Source organism: Bos indicus x Bos taurus, chromosome 3 (assembly GCF_003369695.1).
Source record: "Bos indicus x Bos taurus breed Angus x Brahman F1 hybrid chromosome 3, Bos_hybrid_MaternalHap_v2.0, whole genome shotgun sequence".
NCBI lineage: Eukaryota > Metazoa > Chordata > Mammalia > Artiodactyla > Bovidae > Bos > Bos indicus x Bos taurus.
The window spans coordinates 76,903,981-76,929,995 of record NC_040078.1 but is presented as its reverse complement, the minus strand read 5'-3'; the positions used below and the strand labels follow the sequence as shown (position 1 = coordinate 76,929,995).

Sequence of the window (26,015 nt, the reverse complement as noted above, 5' to 3'; positions counted from 1 at the left end):
GAGTTTTAATCAGCAGAAATTTTATTAAATTCAATATAAGAGGAAAGGATCTAGAAATTGAGCTTAGGCTTGCTAAGTTCAAGATTTAAATACATTACATTGCCTCTTTTAATTATCCTTACAACTTGGTTAAGTAGATGTTATTATTCATATTTTATGGATGAGGAAACTCAGAGTTTACACTTTACAAGGACAGAAAGCTAGTCAGTAGGAAATTCTTTGTACTTTCCACTACTGAATATAGATTAACTAGATAGTATATGAGAAGAGTGGATCAGTAAATGACAGCAATTAGCAGAAGCTAGTGGGAATGCTTGGTGGTGATAACTTTTGGCACCAGAAATAAAATTTCCTACATGTTCCAACAGATTTGCTAGACCATTTCATATCCTCTTCCCTGAAATTTGCAACATCTTCCCCAAAATGCTTTACTTTCAAGGGCTGATTTTGATTCTTTTTTTCCCAAGAAAGTAAAAGCATTAGAAGAAACTTTCTGTAAGCATTTAACATCAAAGCAACCCATCAATATTTGAAATTAAAGACTCTTTTTTTCCCCCTGATACAATGTTATCTGTCCACATTCCAGTCAAAGGCTAAGCATTCTACTTGTGTAATGTATCCTGTATGCTTTCACATATTCAATGATTGCTTCTGAAGACATTAATGTTTTCTTTTCTCATTAATTTTTTCTTTATACTCGACCAAATATTTTCAACCAGTATGTACAATCAGAAGCTTTCTTTCATAACTAAAAATAGTTTAATAAGACACACACTACAAATAAGTTTAACAAGAAATTGCTCACAATTTTGTTTTGGTTCCTTCCCTTCTGCTCAAAGCAACTGAGAGGACTATATTTTTTCCTACAATCTCTTCTAGTGCTATAATTCTAGGTGTTTCTAGTATTAATTTCTAATATTTATAGAGTGCCTATTCTATGCTAGATACTGTGCTAAACATTTCTCTCATGCATTATTATATTTAATGCTCACAACATCCTAACAGACATGTACTATTATAATCTTTATCATACAGATAAGAGAAAACTGGGATTTAGAGAATTTAAATAACTTGTCTGAAGTTACCTAGTAAATAGCACAGTAGGATCCAAATCTGACTTCAGAGTTCACATTATTAAAGTGTTACATCATGTACTCTTTAACCTCAATTGAATGCACACTAATGGAGATGAAAGTTTACTATGTCTTTATAGTATTTATATACTTAATATCAATAAATACAAAATTAAATTGTTACAAAACCCACAATAGTTTTTATCGCAATACACAACATAATTCATACTAGTACACATCTTTAAACAAATTTTTGAGTCTACAAACACCTTGGGAAGAATTCTAATTTGGTTCAATATTTTTAGCTAAGGTTTCTGGGAAAAAGATATATTATTTTCTGTTCCTATTTTTAATAAAAATATTAATCTCAAATGGAACATTGTCATTTTACTGTATGACATTACACTGAGAAATCAAAACAGTCATTGAACAATAAGTGTCTATTACATCCCAGTCAGTATGTATATCTTTACACTTACCAAATAGATATTAAATAATCTTCAGAAAAATTTGGAAGAAAAATTGCTTCAAGTTTGTACTGTTAGTCAAGTAGAAATTTGGAGAACCTTCTATTAAGATGACAGGAACTTACACTTGGGATTTTCTTCCGTGAAATAATAAAGCCAATATGATACCAGTTTGACATTTTATTTATACAAAGTATTTAGGGCACTGATTCTCAAAGTTGGCTGAATATTGGATTCACCTGGAGAGTTTAAAAAATGCTGAGGCCTATATGCTATTCGTTAAAATTTTGATTTAATCAATATAAGGTAGGGCCTGAGCATTTTTTATTTTAAAACTCTCCTGATGCTTCTAATATGCACCAATTTAAAAAACACTAGCTTAGAGAACTGTTTCATCATTAAAAAGGCTAGTCTTCAGTAGGAATGAATCCTCATGACTTGATTTCAGGGAGTGTACTGTTATTTTAAGTATATAATAGGTATATTTTCCTTGATTAGAAAATATTTTAGGGGAAGAGGTTTTCTGTTTTATTCATCATTTTCTCCTCACATCTTGAAGAATGAAAGGCATATAGCAGTTGCTAAATAAATATCTTTTAAATGAACATATGACTGCCTTCTACTTCTTTCATATTTCTACCTTCTTGTAGATTCATGACAATTAGAATGCAAAAGATGTTTACTGGAAAAAAATGAATGACTGAAGCAGTTGGGGTAAACATTAAAGGCAAACCAAAGTCTTATATACACATATTTTTAAAACACATAGATACATAAATAGATCAAAAGTAGAAAAAGAATATATAAGAGTGCAATATTTAGTAGATGAAAATTAATTCACCAAGTTTCCAAATAGTCTTCACATTCTTACACTTAGAAACAAAAGTAATTATAAACAACTAAAACATCTAGTTCTTTAAGTAACATCAACAAGCATGTGCAGATAAGTTTTTTTTTTAAACAGAATTACAGCTTAATCTTGATGAGCAAATGTCAGTTTTCAAAATTCAAGTAACTACAGTTTTAGCACACATCATGATAACTTTTCCAGATAGCTGTATAAAAAACAAAAGATCATTTCTGGTTAAAATATCTGGTATCATCTACTGTTATTTGCTCTCAGTTAAGGTCTACTAGTTTCTTAGCAGCTTCACAATGATAAAAACTATTTGGCACCTCCTTATATAATGTTTTATTGAAAAAAAAAATACCTTATTAATAAATACTTCTTTTATAGTACCTGAATTCTTACATATGGCTTCACTTACCAAAGTTCTAGAAGTAGTACATAATTTTCAATTCAATTAGTATCTTAAACTACGAAACTTTGGTTTTCTTAAAAATAGCATTGGTTGCTTGATTGTAGGTTTGTCACCGAAAAGTGCTGCTTCACTTTCAGAGGTTGGAAATCTTTTCTGATATATTAAGGGATATTCCTTCTGAAACTTAAAAATGGGGTGAAGAATTAGAAGATATTTAACATTATTAACCAAGCTGAAGCCACTAGTCAAGATTTTATAAGAATTCAGTGCTTTTCTCAAACATGTATTTGATAAGTATCCTTTTACTTTATCCTTGCTTCTCCCTCCACTTTCTCACATGTGAAAGGTATCTTGTACTATTTCTTGGAGCCCAGTTAGCATTAATGCTCTAGGATTCTCTTCTGGTATTAATTCTCCTAAATTCTAGATGTTCTTTCTTCTCATTGGTAACACCATGAAGGTCACTGGGATCTACTTGGTATATTTCATATTTCTTCAAGTGTCTCAGATCTGGAATTGGACATGCTAGAATCATGTGGCTACAGTGCTTTGATATAGAGCCAAAATTCTAAATGGCAATGATGAGTCACTAAAACTTACATATTATAATCTAAAGTTTATAATTATTTTCCTAAAGCAATCCATGCTATAAATACAAAATACTTGACATAAAGGAGAGTATATGTTATTATTGTTATTATTAATTTCAGGACAGAGTAAAACCAAGCAGGTAGAAATACATAAGTTATATATATATAATCTTTAAAATTCAAAATATTAAAGTAAGAAATTAGATTCTAAATGCTTTTAAGTAACAAACAGCAATAACATATTAGAAATATCTATGATTAGGAAATTATTCAATCTCTTACCTGTTTTATTTTTCTCCTTTTCTCCTTTAGAGGCAAACTCTTATTTTTAATAATATTCTCTAAAAGTTCTGCAATTGCAGCTTGAGAGGTAGAAACTTTCTGTTCATCAAACTCCTGAGCACTGATCTGCTTACAGTATGAATATGTTGGCAAAGGAGCAATCACTCCATCTCCAGGATTTTTAATCTGTAAAGAACAAAATGATACAGTCAAATCTATTAATTCAGGTCATGTTCCTATTTGGTAAATAATTCTTTCAATGGAATTTTGTTCATATTATTTTGCCACCAAACATTCAACACTTTAAGAAAACTGTATTATGCAGCAGAGAAGCAATAAGTCAGTAGGGTCTCACTCCCAGTCCTACAATCTACTACAGCTTTATAACCATCAGCAAGTGATTTAAACTTGTCTTGATTTGTCTCATCCATAAAATGGGGATGTACATAAGATATTAATAATGTAAAATCATCATTAGTACCATTAGCCATGGATTTTATTCTTTTATCCGTGAAACAGTAACAACATGATGTTTTAATTCATCTTAAAACACTGCTGCTGCTGCTGCTGCTGCTAAGTCGCTTCAGTCGTGTCCGACTCTGTGCAACCCCATAGATGGCAGCCCACCAGGCTCCTCTGTCCATGGGATTCTCCAGGCAAGAACACTGGAGTGGGTTGCCATTTCCTTCTCCAGTGCATGAAAGTGAAAAGTCAAAGTGAAGTCGCTCAGTCGCTTAAAACACTAATGTTCTGAAATAGTGAAAAGTGTTCTACAATTTTTGAGGTGTAAGAATATGGGCAGGGCCTCTAACATCTGTAGACAAGAGAAAAAAATTGTAGAGGACAGTTATAATCATGGTAAGTTATGGCAACATTAGAATGATATGCATAGGAAGAAACATGAGTATATATGCTGGGCAGTCAAAGACTGAATAGAACTGATGTGTTGCTTTTGGCTGCTTAGATTCCTTTTCTCCTTCCCATTCTACCCCCAACTATCCTTACTTTTTTTTGAATAACATATTATTCTCTAATCTATGTAGAGTCACTCAGAGTATGGCCCTCTTTCCAACTCAGTCACCCTCAACCACTTAAAAAATGTGCATTTAACCTAGACTGGGCCAATATGAGTCCATACCAATAACTTTTCAAATCAAAGGTGAAGGAATGGCTCTTTTCCCCCATGGAATGCAAAGAGCTTCAATGGACCATAGGGCTTCCCTCATAGCTCACTTGGTAAAGAATCTGCCTGCAATGCAGGAGACCCCAGTTTGATTCCTGGGTCAGGAAGATAAACTGGAGAAGGGATAGGCTACCCACTGCAGTATTCTTGGGCTTCCCTTGTGGCTCAGCTGGTAAAGAATCCACCTGCAATGTGGGAGACCTGGGTTTGATCCCTGGTTTGGGAAGATCCCCTGGAGAAGGGAAAGGCTACCCGCTCCAGTATTCTGGCCTGGAGAATTCCATGGACTATATAGTCCATGGGGTCACAAAGAGTCAGACACGACTGAATGACTTTAACTTTAATCAAACATATTCCATCATGTGAAGGAGCCAGTTTTTAACTATAAGACTGAAATGGAAATAAGGGATGAAGGGATGGAAAAGAGTCCTCTGGCTATTTGAATCTCCATATTCTGTCTATATTCCTGACTTTTGGAGGTTATTTACGTGAGCTGAAATAGTTTCCCTTTTTGATAAGGCTAGTTTGAGATGATTTGACATTTGCAATAGACTAATGCAAAGAATTTTAAGACTTACAATACATACATGGCCCTTTCTTAAGTAGTCAAGATGTTTCTCTACTGCAGCCAGTAGGTAAGAAGGCACTTGAAGAATTTCCTGTTGATGGTCCATCAAGAAAGATACTAATCTTGCAGCAAGAAGCTCATCAAGATCTACTTCTTCAGCACAGCGTAACACACTCCGAGAAAAAGTGTGTATCATCTAGAAACATAATAAAAGACATGAATTTAAAAGCTTAAGGTTTTATATAAATTAGATTATCAGTAAATTCTAGGTAGCATTATGCTAACAGATTGAGATAAAGTGATAAGCCAACTTCAGCTTTAAAAATGAGGACAATAACATAACATTAGAAAGAATAAAATGCCAATTCCTTTTGTTTTAGTACTTGTTAAGTAATTCCTTAATATAAATTCCAAATGACTACAGAAGACTTAGCTTTTTCTTTAACTTTGTCACGCTTTTATTAGTAAATACACAGATTCCATTAATACCATATAAATATGGTGCCCCTGAGTTGGGAAGTTCCCCTGGAGAAGCCAGGAAGGGATAGGCTACCGACTCCAGTATTCTTGGGCTTGCCTGGTGGCTCAGATGGTAAAGAATCTGCCCGCAATGTGGGACACCTGGGTTAGGAAAGATCCCTTGGAGGAAGGCATGGCAACCCATTCCAGTATTCTTGCTTGGAGAATCGCCCTGGACAGAAGAGTCTGGCAAATTAAAGTCCCCAGGGTTGTAAAGAGTCAGACATGTCTAAGCACAGTACAGCACAAAGACTGTTAGAGAAGAGTGACTTAGTAAATTGATCCCACAAAAACACAAATAGAAGAATATATAACATATAAATACACGTGGTTACAAGGTTGGCACCATATATCTTTTGAAATTGGAAAATAGTTTTTAATGCTATTCCATCAGTCTTTAAAGACAACTTATGTATTTTTCAGTTCCATCATGATGATCTTCAAATCCTGGGATAAATTTTGGGTTTCAAAACTAATTTACTCTCATTTATATCCATATAAGCCACCAAATACAAGACACATACATGCATGCACCCTTGCACACACTATTTTCCAGTTTCAAAAGATATATGGTGCCAATCTTGTAACCACGTGTGTTTATATGTTATATATTCTATTTGTATTTTTGTGGGATTAATTTAATAAGGCACACATAAACACACACTTCATTCTAAAATAATTTGAATACAGAATTGTATTTTAGGTATTGTGCACATAATAGATGCTGAGCATATTTATTGAACTATTTTTGGTTTTATTTCTACATGTCTGGCAGGATTTTCCTATCTTCTACTAAGGTTTAGTCCTCAGATTTTTATTCTTTTTTTCCTCAGCTTTGTAGAGCTCATTTACTTCCATACCTTCAACTATCACTTTGCAAAACATGTACTTTCAGACCTGATCTTTTTTCACCAGGCTCATGTTTCCAACATGCTAGGATAAATTTCACTTGGATGTCCTATAACCTAACTGAAAAGTGTAAAATCAAAATTATCTTCTTTCTACTCATATCTCTCTAAATATCTTCCCCTACAAACTTCCTTATGCTTTTTAGTGGTGCCACAATCACTGAGAGTAATTCTTTCTCTTTATATTAGGTCTGTTATTATTAAAAAACTGTCCTGAGTGGAAGAATGGAACTTAGCTCCTGATTCCTTGCTACAAGAACATCCTGTAAATTGAAGCTGTGCTCTGAGGAAGTGGCAGTTCTTTATAGACAGAGAGAGAGACACAGAGATAAAGAGAGAAACAGAGGAACATATTAGAGGTACACTTTCAAGAGTTCATTTCCAATGGGGATCTGCATATGAATGCCTCATCCCTCATCTTCATATGGAGCCCAAGACTATTTCACAGAAGTTCTTCCAACTTCCTGCTTACAGTGACAAGCCATCCTAATTCACACAATACATCAAATACAACTTTTCCACTCCCAGAGTATCTGAAACACTCTGACTTACTACACATGAATTTCCCATTAATTCCCTATTTCAAGGGTTACAGTGCCCTTCAGCTTTCAGTAGTGCCTATATCTATCTCCTCTTCTTTCCCCACCAAACAGAATTGGCATGAGGCAATATAATATGGTCTGACAGTCTGACTCATTCTAACATAGAATGAATGAAGAGGCAAAGTCCTCAGACAATACAAAGATCAAGATGTGAAAGTATAAAAGACTGGGCACAAAGGATTAATGTGCATTCTGCTGCACATTAGGGAAGGTTAGACTTTCAAGTCTTTTAAACTCAAGAATCTAGGATTTCAAGACCATGACATCACTTGAATAGTATTCTTAGTTTGGTTTTCTAACTTTTTTTTTCTGCTGGGGATGGGGGAATGGTGGTGGTGGTGGTGGTGGTGGTTTATGATTCAGACTTATTCTTTCCTTAAGAATCAACTTACCAGTGATCTTGTACCCATTGCATCATGAAGTTGGGGCATATCAACATTTTGACTCATTCGAGAAATCATGCGCATTAAAAGTTGAAGCTTTCTACGATTTGGTGGGGGAAGTAACAAACAACATAACTGCAGTGCATCGATGGCAACCCTCTCTAAATGAGGTTGCAGCAAACCTAGGAAAGCAAAGTCACCCCCCAGAAAAAAAAAATCATCAATGACACTAGTTGTTTTAATACTACCATCATACAGTTATATAAGGAAGGCAAAATAATATTTTAATATTATGTTTAACTATTCCATGAAATTTACACATTCTTCAAAAACATGGTAAGATATTCATTATTTTCTTCATAACCCATTGGATTATGAAGGACTGAAAATCTTTCACCAATTATAAACAGTGACTCAGAATAAATGAAATTTAAGGCAAAGAAAAGGAGTGCTTTAGGTAAGTAGAATAAATCTTAGTTATGCCATGACAAGTCTTATACAACAAGAATTTTTTCTTTTGGAGAAAAAAATTAAGCAATTTCAGAGAAGAAAAGCCAGGTAAGCAAAACTGGGTTAGTAAACACTAAAAATTAATATTACATGCATTGAAAGCATCAACCTTACTTTGTGTGCCAGTCAACATAGAAGAAGCTGGAGGTAAAGAGTTTTCTGAAAGTTCTATTGTGCTTTTGCAGAGTCTTTTATTGATTGTGGTACTAGACTCTCCGAGTTCACCTTCCATAGCTGTTTGCACACTGGTGCTGCCTTGTTCAAGATTTGGTTTCATGATAATTTCAGCCACTGGCATATTAATATAACTATTCCTTCTTGTACTACTTCTTAAAAGTAAACTCTGAGATCTACAAAGCTGTTTCGGTTTGCACTTTCCATTATATAACTCCTCTTGGTCTTGAATGGTCAAAGTAGAGGTTCTCTTATAACCAACAGAGAATGGCTTTTGAATACCTTCCTCTGAATGAAGATTCATCAGGGATTCCTGTTTGGTCTCAGACCCTAAAGACTGCATATTATTTTGTCCTTCTATGTTCAGAACAGATTGATGGAAGACACTGGAGACCTCTTTACTTGAACTCCCTGGTAAATCTACAATTCCTTCTAATGAATAGCACCTTGGTTTGATGTTAGAGGATAGAACATGCATTCTACTTAAGCCTATTAAATTATAGCAACTTCCTCCTATTATGTCATTAGCACTGGCTCTTCTGTTTTTAAAATTAACTAGCTGCATTTTCTTATCATATTTTTCTTGAAATCCTTGATCACTTATCTGGAGTCTCTCAGTAGTATCTGATTCTTCTTTTGTTTTGTCTTTATGAAGAAGACTGAGAAGAAGACACTCAGTTGATTTGAAGGAATTCAGATTGTTTAAATGAAGAATTTTTGAAGACTGTGGATCATCTTGGATTTTATGTATCCCTCTGGGTCTATCTGAAACTGTGACGTAGCCACAAACAACTACCAGGAAATGAAACAAAAATTAAGATGCAACTGTATGATAGTGGACAAAAATAAAACAAAAACAATAGCAATATTAAAAAAATAAAGCATCACTATAGTACATATTGTTAGTATAGTACAAATAGCAGCTGCTTAATTCAGAAGCCACTTAAATAGGACACATGCAACATTCAGTTACAAAGTGCAAGACTAGAGGTTTTCCAACTTGTGATGAAAATAATTTTAAAATTTATTTCAACAATCTAATTAAATGGATTGAGTCAAATACGTTAAAAATATCTACTTTCAGTCTACAAGTATTAGAAAGCTCTTAATTATAAGACAACTGTAGTTTAAGAAAACATATATATGATTTTTCTCTCAGATACCTGGTACATAGCTCCTAAAACCCAAGGAATTTCCAGAGTGATTGGAGCCTTTTATCCTTCACAATGAGCCTATTTGAGCACGCTTCAGTTTACGCTAATGAGCTGACTTAGGGCTGGCCTGAGTAAAGTTGAGTAAAGAATCTACCTGCAATACAGGAGACCAGGGTTCGATTCCTGGGTTGGGAAGATCCCCTGGAGAAGGAAATGGCAACCCACTCCAGTATTCTTATCTGGAGAACCCCATGGAGAGAGAAGTCTGGCAGGCTACAGTCTATGGGGTTGTAAGAGTCGGACATTACTTAACTACTAAACCACCACCAGTGCTGGCCTTGCTTAGAAGGTTGGAATTTTAGTCCTAACTTAAGGAGACCTGAGTTTGATCCCTGGGTTGGGAAGATTTCCTGGAGAAGGGAATGGCTATCCATTCCAGTATCCTGGCCTGGAGAATTCCATGGACTGTATAGTTCATAGGGTCACAAAGAGTTGGACATGACTGAGCAACTTTCACTTCACTTGACTCTGGTGTTTCCCAGGTGGCACTAAGTGGTAAAGAACCCACCTGCCAATGTAGAAGACTTAAGAGAAATGGGTTCAATCCCTGGGTCGGGAACATTCCCTGGAGAAGGGCATGGCAACTCACTCCAGTATTCTTGCCTGGAGAATCCAATGGACAGAGGAGCTGGGCAGGCTAAAGCCCACAGTGTCACAAGAGTCAGACACGACTGAAGTGACTTAGCATGCACACACGCATACCTCCCTGGAGGGGGTGGTAGGGTGGTTGGTGGTGGTGATGGAGATCAAACTTAATCAACAATGACCAATGATTTAATCAACCATGTCTATGTAGTGAAACCTCAAATTAAAATGGAAACAACACAGCTATGGGAGCTTACCAGTTGGTAAATACATGGACAAACTTGGGAGAGTGACATTTCTGAAGAGAACATAGAAGCTCTGCACAGCCCTTACCCCCCTTTCTTGCCCTATAACTCTCTTCTACTTGGCTACTCCTGACTTATATACTTTATAATAAACTGGTGATCATTAGGTAAAGCACTTTCCAGAGTTCTGAAAACTATCACAGTGAATTATTAAACCTCAGGGGGGTTGTGGGAAACCCTGGGTTTGGTAATTAGCCAGGGAGAAGGGCTATTAAACCTGAGGACCCCATTTGCAGCTCCTGTATGTAGTGAGGACAGTCTTGATGAACTGAGACCTTAATCTGTGGGGTCTAAGCTAGTCCTGGGTAGTTAGTATCCAAGTTGAAAAACTTTGCCCTCAACTTTTGGGGTCTGGGTTAACTGGGTAGTTTCAGAAATGAACTGAATTGCAAGACATTATTGGTGTAGAGAATTGGTGTTAGAATGGTATATTTGAATGACTGGAAAACATAACAGCAACCAGAATATTTCTGAGTTTTAAAATAATTTATAGCCTGTCACTTTCATATGTATCTTTTTTCATACAGATCTTTTAAATTATGGGGGACTTGGAAACCAGTAAAATAAATTAAATAATAAGGAAAAATCTATACATACCCAAAATGTTCACAAATAATTCATAATATTCAAAGGTAAGTAGAGGTTCAGGGAGATCTAGAAAATAATCTGCAATTGTTCTGAATACATCTCGCTCAAATCCAATATAAGTTGGATTATTCATATCATTACTTCTTGGCCCTAAGTGGAAGGCAAAAAAAAAGTGAAACATATTTCTTTTAAATATAATTTTTAAAGATACTTATAAAAAGCCTAAAGCCTGTATTTATTTCATGAAGGATCTATGCTTAACAACAAATTCTGTCATAATTCAAAAATTTAAAAGGTTGTGCATATCTCATGCCTTCTCACTATCTTTTCACTAGAAATCACTGCACTTATTAATATTTTGTTTAGTTTTAATATTTATATGACTGAAAAATTTGAAATATATTTTAAAAGCATCGGGGAAGTTTATTTTAATGGAATTTTATCACAATTCATTTTATATAGCACAGAATATTTAGATATTGCAAATAACTTTTTCAAATTGTCTTTTGCAAATTTATATTTTCATGATTAAATTTTGCCTGATATAAAGCATACTCTGAATGAATTTAAATACTGTCATTACATTGCTGTTCAATTAGCTTAACATTATTGAAATAATTATGCCTACTTATTGGTATTTTCCTCAGGAAATTCTGATCTCATGTTATAGATGAAGAAACTGAAGCTCAGAGCCACTTGCTCAAGAGGCAAGAGACTTTGATGGCAAAGCTAAAATTAGAACTCAGAGGTCTGTAAGAGCAAGTCATAGGACCTTGAGACTCAACAGCATTTAAAGTGCGGTCCATGGACTACATAATCAGAAACATTAGTGTGCCTATTAAAAGCATAATCTCTTCTATACAGTACAGAATCTATCAGAATTCCAATGCAGCTAGGAATTATTGATCTAGAAATTTTTGCTATTTGTTTACTAATTTAGTAGCTTCCAAATATTGATCTGGGCATCTTTACTAGAAGAATCTTCTGAGATATGATTTAAAAAAAAAATCCTGACATATTCAATCAGTTGAACCTGAATTTTTGGTGAGTATCTCTAGTGACTGTGATATGCACTAAGATTTGAGAGTTACTCTACTATCTTTCAAGGTAACACACACATATACACACTTAATAGTTTAAAGGCTAACGATGGCTTTATGTGGAACAAAACAGTTTTTATAAGGAGGATATGAGATATATTCTTAATATGTAGAATAAAAATTTTGATAATCATTACAAGTTTTTTAAGATAGAAAATTCTTTACTGGAATTAAACATATAAAATTTACAGTTAGAGAATCTAGGTTTGAATATATAGCTCCTCATGTATTAGAAAAAAGGCAAAGTTTTCTTTTCTAGAAAAAAATTGGGAATAGTATCTTGATCACTGATTCTTGTACGTCATAGGATTACTGTGCAGGAATAAATAACAAACATGTTAAACCAAAGTCTTAATATTGCCTCTGGCTAGACATATTGTTGTTAAACTGGAATCCAGTAAGTTGCATCTTTGGTATCACTTATGCATAACATGGACTGGGAAGCAAAAGAAACAAAACCTTAAAGATGAGGTATCAGAGAAATCCCTGGAATATTTGAGTTACTATCTATGAGGCAAGGTATGAGAGAGAAAGGCAGGTAGGCAGGGGAAGGTAGAAAGAGAATTTCAAAAATCTTATGTTTCTGTTCAAGATCTTTACCTTGATTTGATAAATAAAATTTTTCTGTATCTAATATTATTTACTTTATTGCTATTCTGTTATTTTATCATATTGACACCCAGTGGACAATAAGGGAATATATACTTACTTTGAACATTAATAAAATACAAATTTTATAAGACCTAGAAAATTACTTCTGTAATGTAATTATTAAAATATAATTTTACTTTTGATGATGTGTGCATACACCTCTGTACACATTTTTAAAACTGACTTTTGAGAGCAGTTAGTGTTTTGTACTTGAACAGGGCCTTAAATTATAAAAATCAATCATCATTGACCAGTATGGGAAAAGCTTGAAGAACAAAACATTAAAAAATTATCTAATTTAGTGAAGATCATTCTTTTTGATAAACATAAAAGTTTCATTAATATATCCTATGGAGAAGAAGCGTATCATGAAACATCTGAATGCTGAAGCTCTGTACAATGGCCAGGGGAATGAAGTGGGTTTTATAGACTTCATTTCTAATTGAAGCTTTATATTTACAAGCTGCTTTACTTATAAGTTGTGACCAACCTAGATAGCATATTCAAAAGCAGAGACATTACTTTGCCAACAAAGGTTCATCTAGTCAAGGCTATGGTTTTTCCTGTGCTCATGTATGGATGTGACAGTTGGATTGTGAAGAAGGCTGAGCGCCGAAAAATTGATGCTTTTGAACTGTGGTGTTGGAGAAGACTCTTGAGAGTCCCCTGGACTGCAAGGAGATCCAACCAGTCCATTCTGAAGGAGATCAGCCCTGGAATTTCTTTGGAAGGAATGATGCTAAAGCTGAAACTCCAGTACTTTGGGCACCTCATGCGAAGAGTTGACTCATTGGAAGAGACTGTGATGCTGGGAGGGATTGGGGGCAGGAGGAGAAGGGGACGACAGAGGATGAGACAGCTGGATGGCATCACTGACTTGATGGACGTGAGTCTGGGTGAACTCCGGGAGTTGGTGATGGACAGGGAGGCCTGGCGTGCTGCGATTCATGGGGTCGCAAAGAGTTGGACACGACTGAGCGACTGAACTGAACTTACTTATAAGTTGCTATTTGAACCCCCTGGACTCATGAGACAATTGATGTTGATTATATCTAAAAATCATTTTTGAGATCTTCTAGCCTGTGAATTTATGATCTATGAAAACTGAGTCATAAATGATTAGCTTGGATTATAAAATCATTATCTGCAGAGAAAAAGTGCTCTATAACCCAATCCATATGTAATGAAATGTAATCAGTTCTACTAGATCTTCATTTAAACATCAACAGAAATGATATAGTTCAATTTTATCATGACTTTCATGAATTAAAATAATCCCTTGGCTCTTATTAAATACTATCAATATAATACATACACATATCACACATATACCGTTTGTTTACTTACAATTTGCTAGGCACTTCATGGCAGATAGTACCCAGTGAGGAAGATCATCTACACAAAAATTAATATCATTTAATTATATAATTATTGTAATAGTACATTTAAAACTTCACACTTGCTACATAATTATACATATATTTATATACATGTATATGTACTACCAGAATTAAAATTGATTACATATTTAATAATATATAGGGCCATATAGTATTTTAAAATACAAGTTTAAAAGTTAGCTATGCTTCTTGAATATTACTGATTTGAGTGAAACCTATGACAGAAAAAGCTATATTTTATTAATTATATTTTATAAAATATAAAAATTATATAAAATATAATATATATTAATATATAAATCTATTAATAAAATATAATTGATTAAAATACATTTTACTATTAAGGTGATTTCAAAGCAAGGCTTGCTTAAAATCTTTCAACTGCTACTAAGTGAAATATGATGCATAAGTGTTACAGTTTTTTGACACAAACACAAAAACCACACATACATTTCACTTGAAAAGTTAATAATCATAAATAGAAAGCTTAGATGAGAGCATACACTCAAGTTATTTCAGGTAATGAAAGATGGGACTGATCCAAAGCTGGATGCATATACAATATAGCTCCTAGTTTTCAGCATTTACTTTTTGTTCTTATGATTAAAATCTCAAAAGTTCTTGCCCACAGAAAGAATCTCAAAGTAATGCATGTCAGTTAATTCTACAGCCAGAAACTGATTATTAGGAAAAAAGAAAAGAGCCAACATTTTGAGTAAATTTATTAATACACTTCCTATAATGTAAATTTTCTAATGCAACTGGCTTGATTTCCCTGATTTTCTTTATATTTGAAACCAATACATTATATAAAATACATACAATATAAAGCCAGTATTCTTTTAAATATGGTTCTTAAGTTTGGACTTATTTTATTTTGTGTTACTTTGGTTTTGCATGTGTCTTGACCCCTTTAAATCTGTATGTAACTTGTCATGTAAGCTCCAGAAAGGAATGGACCATTTTTCTCTTAATCATCACTAATCTTTAGCACAATGCCCAGCACATTGTAGGTCCTCAATAAAACGTGGTTAAACAATAGTTTCAACTATATTTGCATACTCTTTGGATGCTTACTCTGCCATTAAAAAAATTCATGCAAGAATCCACCTTAAGAGCTAAAGCAATAGTGTGAATAATATTCATTTAAAAATTATTTCGAAATGATTACCAAAGCACCTCTGATTAAACAGTAGTCTCCCTGATGTTCTCTCAGTTGAAGCATTCTACTTTATGTATTTTGGTCTTTCTTTATCCTCACTATAGCTGCAGCCTTTTTCAGCAAGTTTAAAATGATTCCAACTTCTTTTATTGATACCAACCTGATTTGTCTTGCAGTATAACTACTCCGTGTTTACTTGTATTGGTCATGTTGTACATTATATACTGAGGAATTACTTGTTTGGGATTTATGACTTCTTCTAGGGAGGATACACCTAGAACGGTTTGCAGGCTAAATAGAAGAAAGAATACAAGCTTTTTTTTTTCTCCATAAAATAGGTGGAATAGAAATACGAGAGTATGAATAGAAAACAGACAAAGCTTTCAGAATATTTTTCTTAAATCGAACCTCTAAGGCTTATATTTAGTATCTACTTTAAAGTATATTTATCTTTATAACCTTTGAAGGATACCAACATAGACCCCAAACTATAGCTACAACTTTGAGTCAAAGAAAAAGCAAATCATAGTCAAACCATTCTACTTCTCCTATACCAGAACAATAAATACAAAAGTATTTATTAAGAAACACATGTACAGGTGAAATCCTAAGTGTTGAGAATTAATCTGCTCTTCTTCAACTGAGCATCTTGATGAAAATAACAAAATAATATCCTTAACACCCCCAGGAACTTGGTCATAGCTTAGTTTTAGCTTACTAGATCAGAATAACATATCTCCAAACTTCTTCAACATCTTTCTGGCTTATTTCTCTGTTTTCAGCTAAATTTTCTTGATCTTCCTCGATTACTTCACAGTTCATTTTCTCTGAATTTTCCTGAAAAAAGAATTACTTTGGTTTAATATGATATGCTCAAATTTTAGAAATAATGAACTGATACTACTTCTAATATTTAGTAATTCTATTAGTATCAGTCTACTGTGGAGCTGTAAAGGTGTCACTTGAAGAAATAATACAATATTTGGGGCTTCCCAGGTGGCACTAGTTGTAAAGAAACTGCCTGCCAATGCAGGAGACTTAAGAGACCCCTGGATTGGGGAGATCTCCTGGAGAAGGAAATGGCAACCCACTCCAGTATTCTTCCCTGGAGAATCTCACAGACAGAGGAGCCTGGTGGACTATAGTCCATGAGGTTGCAAAGAGTTGGATATGAGTGAAGCAATTTAGCACTTGGCATGTGCCGTAATAGAGCTTTTGGTTTTGTATCTGCCCCCACTACTGTCAAATTAATTTAAAATACGTGCTTAAATTATACAAATAGTATTTCAAGTATGTCTCACTATAATTTTTATTATTATTTGAGTTCCAAACAAATTTACATGTATACACTTAGAATATAATATAGCTAAGTGATTCCAAGCATTGGCTTCAAATCTTAAAGAATCATTTACTTTTAATTATTCTATTGATATTATTAAGCACACAGTAATTATATTTAAACAAGTGATTAGTAAAAAAGATGTTTTTACCTGAGAGAAATGTAGTCCATGTTTTTTAGGGGTTCTTCGAGATAAGTTTCGCAATTTAAAAATACTATCTTTATCTTTGGAAAAATTCTCTATGTTGTTTTTTCTCAATTCTGGATGCCTTCGTGGAAGAGTTTTAAGTGGAGAACTTGTAGGAAATCTGGTTTAAGAATATGCAATTAAATAATGTGAGATAATGAACTTTTAGTGCCTATTTATCTTAGTGCCTATTTATCTTTTGAATTGTGGTTCTGGGAGAAGACTCTTTAGAGTGCCTTGGATTGCAAGGAGATCAAAAAAGTCAATCCTAAAGAAAATCAACCCTGAATATTCACTGGAAGGACTGATGCTGAAGCTGAAGCTCCAATACTTTGGCCACCTGATGCGAAGAGCTGATTCACTGGAAAAGACCCTGATGCTGGGAAAGATTGGGAGTGGGTGCTGGTGGGGAGTGGGACAGAGGATGAGACAGTTGGATAGCATCACTAACTCAATGGACATGAGCTTGAGCAAAATCTGGGAGACGGTGAAGGACAGGGAAGCCTGGCGTGCTGCAGTTCACGGGTCTCAAAGAGTTGGACGTGACTTAGCAACTGACCAACAACAAAAATCTTAAAAATAACTCAAAAACACTGGGTTTAATTTATCAAGGAATGAATATTCTACATAAATTAATTTTCTCATTAAGCCTTTAAATTTTTTTAATAGTTTCCTGATATCATGAGTAAACTGTATATTTTAACTTTATTCCTGTATAATTCAGGGTTATTATTAGGACTAATTCTTTAGGAGAGGTATGACTTACATACAAAACAGTTCTAGAAAGTTACATTTTCTAAATTTCTCTTATTAGTTATCTAATTTGTATATATTTTCTGTCCTTTGTGACTTCAATTTTCAGAACTCTGTTGTTCCTTTTGATTATAATGCTTTTCCTCCCTTTAATTTAATATAAAATATTTCAAAGATACAAACAAATACAGGGTGTTTTTATAAAATAACATCCACATAGGTGACCATCAACAAATGCAACTGTTAACATTTTAACAAGACTTCTTAAACCAATTCATAGTTTTATTATCACTGTAAAAGGCCTAGAGGTAGAGAGATTAAGAGTTTTACAGAATTTCAGGTAAGAGAGAACAACAGTCTAATGAAAAAAATATCATGAAGACAAGCAGACAGATCAGAGCGTACTGAGGCAGCATGATATACATGGTTTGATAATTACCTCATATTTAAAGAGAAGGGAAAGAATGAAAGCAACTACAGGAAAGATTGCCATTCATTCAGATATGGACAACTGAAGTGACTCAGCAATAGCAAAAAACAAAAATTGATATAAGAGGTCAAAAGTTAGCTTAGGAGATGGTAGTGATTTTTCATATGCTATATGATATGTGAAGTGCCTGTCTAACAGGCAAAAAGTGAGTCCTAAAGCTCAGGAGCGATATTTGGGTTGGAGACTTGAAAGTCATTAAGACATGGCGTGAAAGCAGAGACATAGTAGGAGACTGTCCAGGGAGAGAGGTGAAGTATAGACAAGCCTAGGACCTTGAGGACAGTAAAAGCTAAAGGATGAGCGCAGCAGAGAAACTCAAATGGTGACTGATGAGTAGCACAGAGAGGAAGGATTTACAGAGTTTTATACAAAGTATTTATATATTTGTTACTGTAGTTTACTTGTGTGACATAAACCATCTTTGACACAAAGGCAAAAATCTATTTCTACATTTCATTTGAAAAGTACTAATTTTGTAGAGTAAAAAACCACGTGTATTAGAATCCAAAGATCTAATTTAAGGGATATATAATCAAGAACTCTGGGTGCCTGAGAGAAAACTCAATTATGCAGACCCAATTATGCAGGAGTCAGAAAGGTCTCCTGACCTCAAGGTGGGCTACAATATAGATGACATGAGAAGAAATGTATTCACTAGTCTGATGAATGTGTACATGAGCATATTTCAGACTGAAGGAATAAGATTTGCTGATGCATGGTCTCCACCTTTTCACCTGTAAAAATGAGTTAATATCTACCCTGTTTAGCTATTCTAGGGATTAAATAAGGAAAACATATAACTCATAAAGTAAGGCTGCTAGTACATGATAAATGCTTATTTTTTTTTCAAATTGTGTTATATTTCTTTTTTTAGTTATTATATAAGCTTGCTATTATTTATCTCATCATATGTATTCTTAGATTGTATAGATTATATGTCTATTGAAGGGAAGAACCTGTGAGAATTTATAATTCTTAAATCTATGAAACTAAATGTTGATAATGTTCTGTCCTTCACATGTTACAGAGCTTTCAGAAGATGTTAAAGTTACAGTATCTCCTCCTTTCCTCACAACTTTGTTTTATTATATATACTATTTATCATTATAAGGTTTGAATTGTGCAGGAATTAGTTTTAAAGGACTTTAACTTCTAAGTGGTTTCAATTGAACTAAGAGCAATAGTTTTCTAAAGAAAATATTACTTCTTCTAAAGAGGCTGCTGTTTTAGTAACCATATAATAGAAGCAGAGTGAAACTTTATGGTTAAGTAATTCAGTTTTGCAGTTATTTCTTTGTTTAATACCTGAATAGCTGACTGTTGTCATCAAGATTTTCTGTCCCCCATTTGCCTTTGATATCTTCAATTACATGATTCTTAAGAAATTTTCTCAATAGCTGGATAGTCTGTTGCCTTGTAACTTCAGGACCAAAATTGCTATTAGTTCTTAATAGGTCATAAAGCCAGTCCACTGCTTCTCCTGCTGTAAAACAGTTGCCATATTTTTTGAAGTGTTGCCTATGTTTTCTTAGGGGCATTCCCACTCGAAAAGATGTGGTAATTTCATTCCACTGCAAAATGAAAAAAAAAAAATTAAAAATCCACTCATTCCTTTCACATATTATCAAATCATTGAAATTCATGAAGAAATCACTTGTCTTATTTGTGCTAAAATCTTTTTACATCTCATACTAATTTCTTATTATTAGTTACAGTGTTACAAGAATATTTTTATGTGATGGTTTTTGACTAAAAGTACTTCATTGGCTGATTGGCTTACTTAGGAAACCTAAGAATAATGGAGAACTGTAATGGACCTGCTTTTAGTCCTCAACAGAGAAAGCATTTATTCCTGTTTCTACAACTTCAACTAATATTAATGATATGATAGTAGCATTTGTGTCAGACATTATGCATTGCATTCATTACTTCACTTTAATTCTCACAATTCAATGAATGGGTACTATTATTATCCCATTTTCAGATATGGATTATGAAGTACGGAGATATTTAATAACTTGACCAAGGTCACACAGCTGAAAACTCTAGAACCTGCACTCATAACTAAGCAGGCCAAACAAAACTTATGGCAGGCAGTAGTTTTACTGGTAAAATACCTCTAGTATTAAAAAAAGTTTATATATTTACTAGTGAAGATTCCAATAATGAACATAACAGATGGAGTAAATTAAAATTTAAGTCTATTATTTGTTTGACACTGTGATATATTTATATTTTAAAAAGATAATCACACTCTCAGAAATCTTTTTCAAATTACCCAACCTTTTGGGTTTGTGGCAGGTCTAAGAGTGGTGGTATAGAAGGTGGTGGTGATAAACATTTTTTTTTGGAATACAACTGCTTTACAACCTTGTGTCAGTTTCTCTGTACAGTGAAGTGAATCAGCTATGTGTATGCATATATGTCTTCCCTCCTGGACTTTCCTCCCACCTGTCCCCTATAACACCCATCTAGATCAACACAGCACCAAGCTGAGCTCCCTGTGTTATACAGCAGGTTCCCATTAGCTATCTATTTTACACATGGTAGTTGGGTTTCCCAGGTGGCTCAGTGGTAAAAGAATCCGCCTGCCAATGCAGGAGATGCAAGTTCAATCCCTGGGTCGGGAAGATCCCCTGGAGGAGGAAATGGCAATGTACTCCAGTATTCTTGCCTTGACAAAGCCTAAAGGGTTAGACATGACTGAGCACGCCCATGTGTATAATATACATATATATATATGTTAATCCTAATTTCCCAATTCTTCCTACCCTCCCTTTGTCCACACCTCCATTCTCAATGTCTGTGTCTCTATTCCTGCGCCAGAAATAGGCTTCCTCTGTATCATTTTTTCTAGATTCTACACATATGGGTTAATATAATAATATTTGTTTTTCTCACAGACAGCTCATAGAGCTCAATATCAAAAAACAAACAACCCAAGTCAAAACATGGGTGGAAAGCCTAAAAAGACATTTCTTCAAAGAAGACATACAGATGGCCAATAAACACATGAAAATATGCTCAGTGAAAATGGGCTTCCCTTGTGGCTCAGGTGGTAAACAATCTGCCTGCAATGTAGGAGACCCAGGTTCAAACCCTGGGGCGGGAAGATCCCCTGGAGAAGAATACATAGAGATGGCCCATGAACACATGAAAATATGCTCAACTTTACTAATTATTAGAGAAATGCAAATCAAAACTACAATAAGGTATCACCTCAAACCATCAGAATGGCCATCATCAAAAAAATCTACAAACAATAAATGCAGGTGAAGGTGTGGAGAAAAGGAAACCTCTTGTACTGTTGGTGGAAATATAAACTGATACAGCCAAGTGGAGAACAGTATGGAGATTCCTTCAAAAACTAAAAATAAAACTACCGTATGACCCAGCAATCTCACCATTGGGCAGATGCCCTGAGAAAACCATAATTCAAAATGACACATGTACTCCAATATTCATTGCCACACTATATTCAATAGCCAGGACATGGAAACAACCCAAATGTTCCATGACAGATGAAAGAATAAATAAGATGTGGTACATAGATAAAACAGAACGTATAGCTTTTTAATTGAAAAAAATCCTACATTAGAGGTGAAGAAATCTGATCTGTAAGTCCAACTATGTTAGTACTTGCTATCCTACCACTTCTCTAACCTATGTGGTCCCAACATCATAGCACAAAATTTAAGAGCTGAAAGAAAACACAATAACTGTATTCTTTTCTTTACACACCTCCAGATTTCATATATTATTCAAGAAACTTACACTGAGCTGCAGTTTCTACGGGGGAGCCTGGTGGGCTGCTGTCTATGGGGTCGCACTGAGTCGGATACGACTAAAGTGACTTAGCAGCAGCAGCAGCAGCAGCATTCTACAGATAACAACACACTTTCACCTACAGTAACATCTACTCTGGACAACTCTCAGCTCTACTTCACCAGTGGGGAAACTGATGCTTTCACAAGTGATCCTCCTAATGTCACATAACCAGTGGCACAGTATCCTCGTGGATTGATGATCCAAATACACAAGACGCTGTGTGCAAGTACAAATCCTGTGACTACAAACAGTGGCTCCTGATGGGTACTTAAAATATTCTGAGTTTTAGCTGTTAGAAATAGCTGTTATTGAGTTGTATTCAGTCGATACATCCTGTATTTAATTCCACAAGACTGGCAAAATTAAGCTGTTACAATCTGATCCTACAAAACACTGGAACACGTTCTGCTGCTGCTAAGTCGCTTCAGTCGTGTCCGACTCTGTGCGACCCCATAGACGGCAGCCCGCTAGGCTCCTCTGTCCCTGGGATTCTCCAGGCAAGAATACTGGAGCGGGTTGCCATTTCCTTCTCCAATGCATGAAAGTGAAAAGTGAAAGTGAAGTCGCTCAGTCATGCCCGACTCTTAGCGACCCCATGGACTGCAACCTACCAGGCTCCTCCGTCCATGGGATTTTCCAGGCAAAAGTACTGTCGTGGGTTGCCATTGCCTTCCCCTAAAATCCTGTTGGGGGTAGGAAATATGGCGTGAGGAGCGTCTAAACTCAGACTAATCTAAGTCATTCCAGGGGACGCCGAAAACACCAAGAACAGAGTCACTTAAGAAGTTGGGTCGATGCGCCTACCCCAGGAACCTGGAGCAAAGAAAGGAGGAGGGCAGACTCTCAAAGGAGGGGGACAATCGTGTCCTGCAAAGATCCGCGATACTCGAGAACTCTCCTCATCCTCCTCTTCAGCGATCTCCTGGGCTCTGGCGCCCATCCCTCCGCCCTAGGAAAAACTATGAACCTTCTCACGTAAAACCGGCCATCACCCCGCTGGCCAGTCTCGTCGTTCGCGCTGTCTTACCAGCTTAGTGGCCCGATAAGGGCCTGGAGGCACATCCCGATTCTCCATTCCGCCCACCAGGCCCACGGGTCCCTCAGCGCCCAGTGCCCGGCATGGAAGCGGAAGGCGACCCTCAGACCCCGATTCCCGGGCGGTGACACAGATCCCCACAACCGTCGACCCCGCCGTTGATTTGAATACCGCCGAGGGCTGCGCTGATTGGCTGAGCTGCCTGGCCACGTGACGCACCGCCCTGGCCCAGCCGCAGGGGGCGTGGGCTGTGGACTCGCTCCGGGCTGCAGCGCAGGCGGGCCTGTCTGAGGAAAGCTGATCTTCTCCCTCCCAGGGGGGTGAGACGGTCTCCTTACCTCACCTGGCTTCTCTGAAGTTGCTTGTCTGTCTTGCGGTCGTTGGCGAGGCGGAGTCATGCTTCCACACTCAGAACTGGTGAGGCGGTTTATTCCCCTACAGGATGTTTGGAGCCCAGCATTTGGCTTAAAGGAATTTGAAATTTGAAAAGAAAAAAACGAACAAACACAAGCCTTTTCTGCCTGGTCCCGCAGGGTCTCAAGCATTTGGTTAGCAAGAAAAACAAACATGGGGCGTAGCTTTCGCGCGACTGACTGCTTGGTTTTGGTTTTAGGAAGCTTCCTGGGTATAAGGGACCACAATTCCATCCTCCCCAGTGCTGAAATGTAAGTTAACCCCCCTTCCCCCGGTTAATTGGGTAGTAAAATGGAGCTTAGTAGTTTTCCATCAGTATACTACTTGTGACAGGTGATGCAAAACTTGCCAAATTGCTTCCCTTAAAATCTATCTCATCAGACGAGAATCCTGGCTTTATTTAAATCATGGATATACAGAAACTAAAGTTCCCAGCACTTGCTCAGAATCTCAGGTCCTGCTGGCAGATCTCAGACTTCTTACTGTAATAAACGTTCTATCGCCAGTTTGAAACTGTTTTGGTGGTGGGAGTCCCTTAGTTCAGACACTGAGAAATTACCTGAGTGAATTGAAGCTGTGGAAGAATTAATTTGGAAATTAAACAACAATTTGAAAGGATGGACTATAGTAAAAACGAGTGGTAAGAGAAAATTTTATAGGGAGAACACGATGGTGTGATCACTCAACCTAGAGCCAGACATCCTGGAATGTGAAGTTAAGTGGGCCTTAGAAAGCATCACTACAAACAAAGCTAGTGGAGGTGACGGAATTCCAGTTGAGCTATCTCAAATCCTGAAAGATGATGCTGTGAAAGTGCTGCACTCAATATGCCAGCAAATTTGAAAAACTGAGCAGCGGCCACAGGACTGGAAAAGGTCAGTTTTCATTCCAATCCCAAAGAAAGGCAATGACAAAGAATGCTCAAACTACTGCACAGTTGCACTCATCTCACATGCTGGTAAAGTAATGCTCAAAATTCTCCAAGCCAGGCTTCATCAATACATGAACTGTGAACTTCCAGATATTCAAGGTGGTTTTAGAAAAGGCAGAGGAACCAGAGATCAAATTGCCAACATTTGCTGAATCATGGAAAAAGCAAGAGAGTTCCAGAAAAACATCTATTTCTGCTTTATTGACTATGCCAAAGCCTTTGACTGTGTGGATCACAATAAACTGTGGAAAATTCTTCAAGAGATGGGAATACCAGACCACCTGACCTGCCTCTTGAGAAATCTATATGCAGGTCAGGAAGCAACAGTTAGAACTGGACATGGAACAACAGACTGGTTCCAAATAGGAAAAGGAGTACGTCAAGGCTGTGTATTGTCACCCTTCTTATTTAACTTATATGTAGAGTACATCATGAGAAATGCTGGGCTGGAGGAAGCACAAGCTGGAATCAAGATTGCCAGGAGAAATATCAATAACCTCAGATATGCAGATGACTCCACCCTTATGGCAGAAAGTGAAGAGGAACTAAAGAGCCTCTTGATAAAAGTGAAAGTAGAGAGTGAAAAAGTTGGCTTAAAGCTCAACATTCAGAAAACAAAGATCATGGCATCTGGTCCCATCAATTCATGGGCAATAGATGGGGAAACAGTGGAAACAGTGTCAGATTTTATTTTGGGGGGCTCCAAAATCACTGCATATGGTGATTGCAGCCATGAAATTAAAAGACGCTTACTCCTTGGAAGGAAAGTTATGACCAACCTAGACAGCATATTAAAAAGCAGAGACATTACTTTGTCCACGAAGGTCTGTCTAGTCAAGGCTATGGTTTTTCCATTGGTCATGTATGAATGTGAGAGTTGGACTGTGAAGAAAGCTGAGCACCAAAGAATTGATGCTTTTGAACTGTGGTGTTGGAGAAGACTCTTAGAGCCCCTTGGACTGCAAGGAGATCCAACCAGTCCATTCTAAAGGAGATCATTCCTAGGTGTTCATTGAGAAGGACTGAAGCTAAAGCTGAAACTCCAGTACTTTGGCCACCTCATGCGAAGAGTTGACTCATTGGAAAAGACTGATTCTGGGAGGGATTGGGGGCAGGAAGAGAAGGGGACGATAGAGGATGAGATGGTTGGATGGCATCACCGACTTGGACATGAATTTGAGTAAACTCCGTGAGTTGGTGATGGACAGGGAGCCCTGGCGTGCTGAGATTCATGGGGTCACAAGAGTCGGACAGGACTGAGCAACTGAAATGAACTGAACTGAGTATAATGATGTACAGAGTTTACTTACCTATTGCATTATTTTGTTACCTATTACATTATTTCGTTGGAGATACATGTCTTTCCGAACAGATCAATGGATTGGAATTTTCAAAAAGCTCTCAGTGGATAGGAATAATCAACTCAGTTTTGTATTTGTGTTAAGGAAAAGAAGTACAGTGATAGATATTACAAAATAGTGTTAACCATTTCTTAAATCTGGCTTTATGAC

At 36.1% G+C, this 26,015-nt stretch overlaps 1 protein-coding gene across 3 annotated transcripts; it reads right to left on the bottom strand.

The window, feature by feature from the left end:
• Positions 1 to 23,331, bottom strand: DEPDC1 (DEP domain containing 1). 3 transcript variants are annotated; one of them, XM_027536930.1, is made up of 12 exons: positions 23,151 to 23,318; positions 19,601 to 19,866; positions 17,017 to 17,173; positions 16,245 to 16,363; positions 15,687 to 15,817; positions 14,312 to 14,359; positions 11,223 to 11,363; positions 8,462 to 9,313; positions 7,847 to 8,019; positions 5,436 to 5,621; positions 3,675 to 3,860; positions 1 to 2,985 (listed from the first exon to the last, which is right to left on the bottom strand). In XM_027536930.1, exons 1-12 carry the CDS (start codon positions 23,196 to 23,198, stop codon positions 2,845 to 2,847), a joined length of 2,448 nt encoding a protein of 815 aa, XP_027392731.1. In that variant the 5' UTR covers positions 23,199 to 23,318; the 3' UTR covers positions 1 to 2,844. The 3 variants fall into 3 exon arrangements, with proteins under 3 accessions (XP_027392731.1, XP_027392734.1, XP_027392733.1); XM_027536932.1 differs by having other exon boundaries at positions 1,196 to 2,985; positions 5,445 to 5,621; positions 23,151 to 23,331; XM_027536933.1 differs by lacking the exon at positions 8,462 to 9,313 and having other exon boundaries at positions 5,445 to 5,621; positions 23,151 to 23,326.
• Positions 23,332 to 26,015: the final 2,684 nt, after the last annotated feature.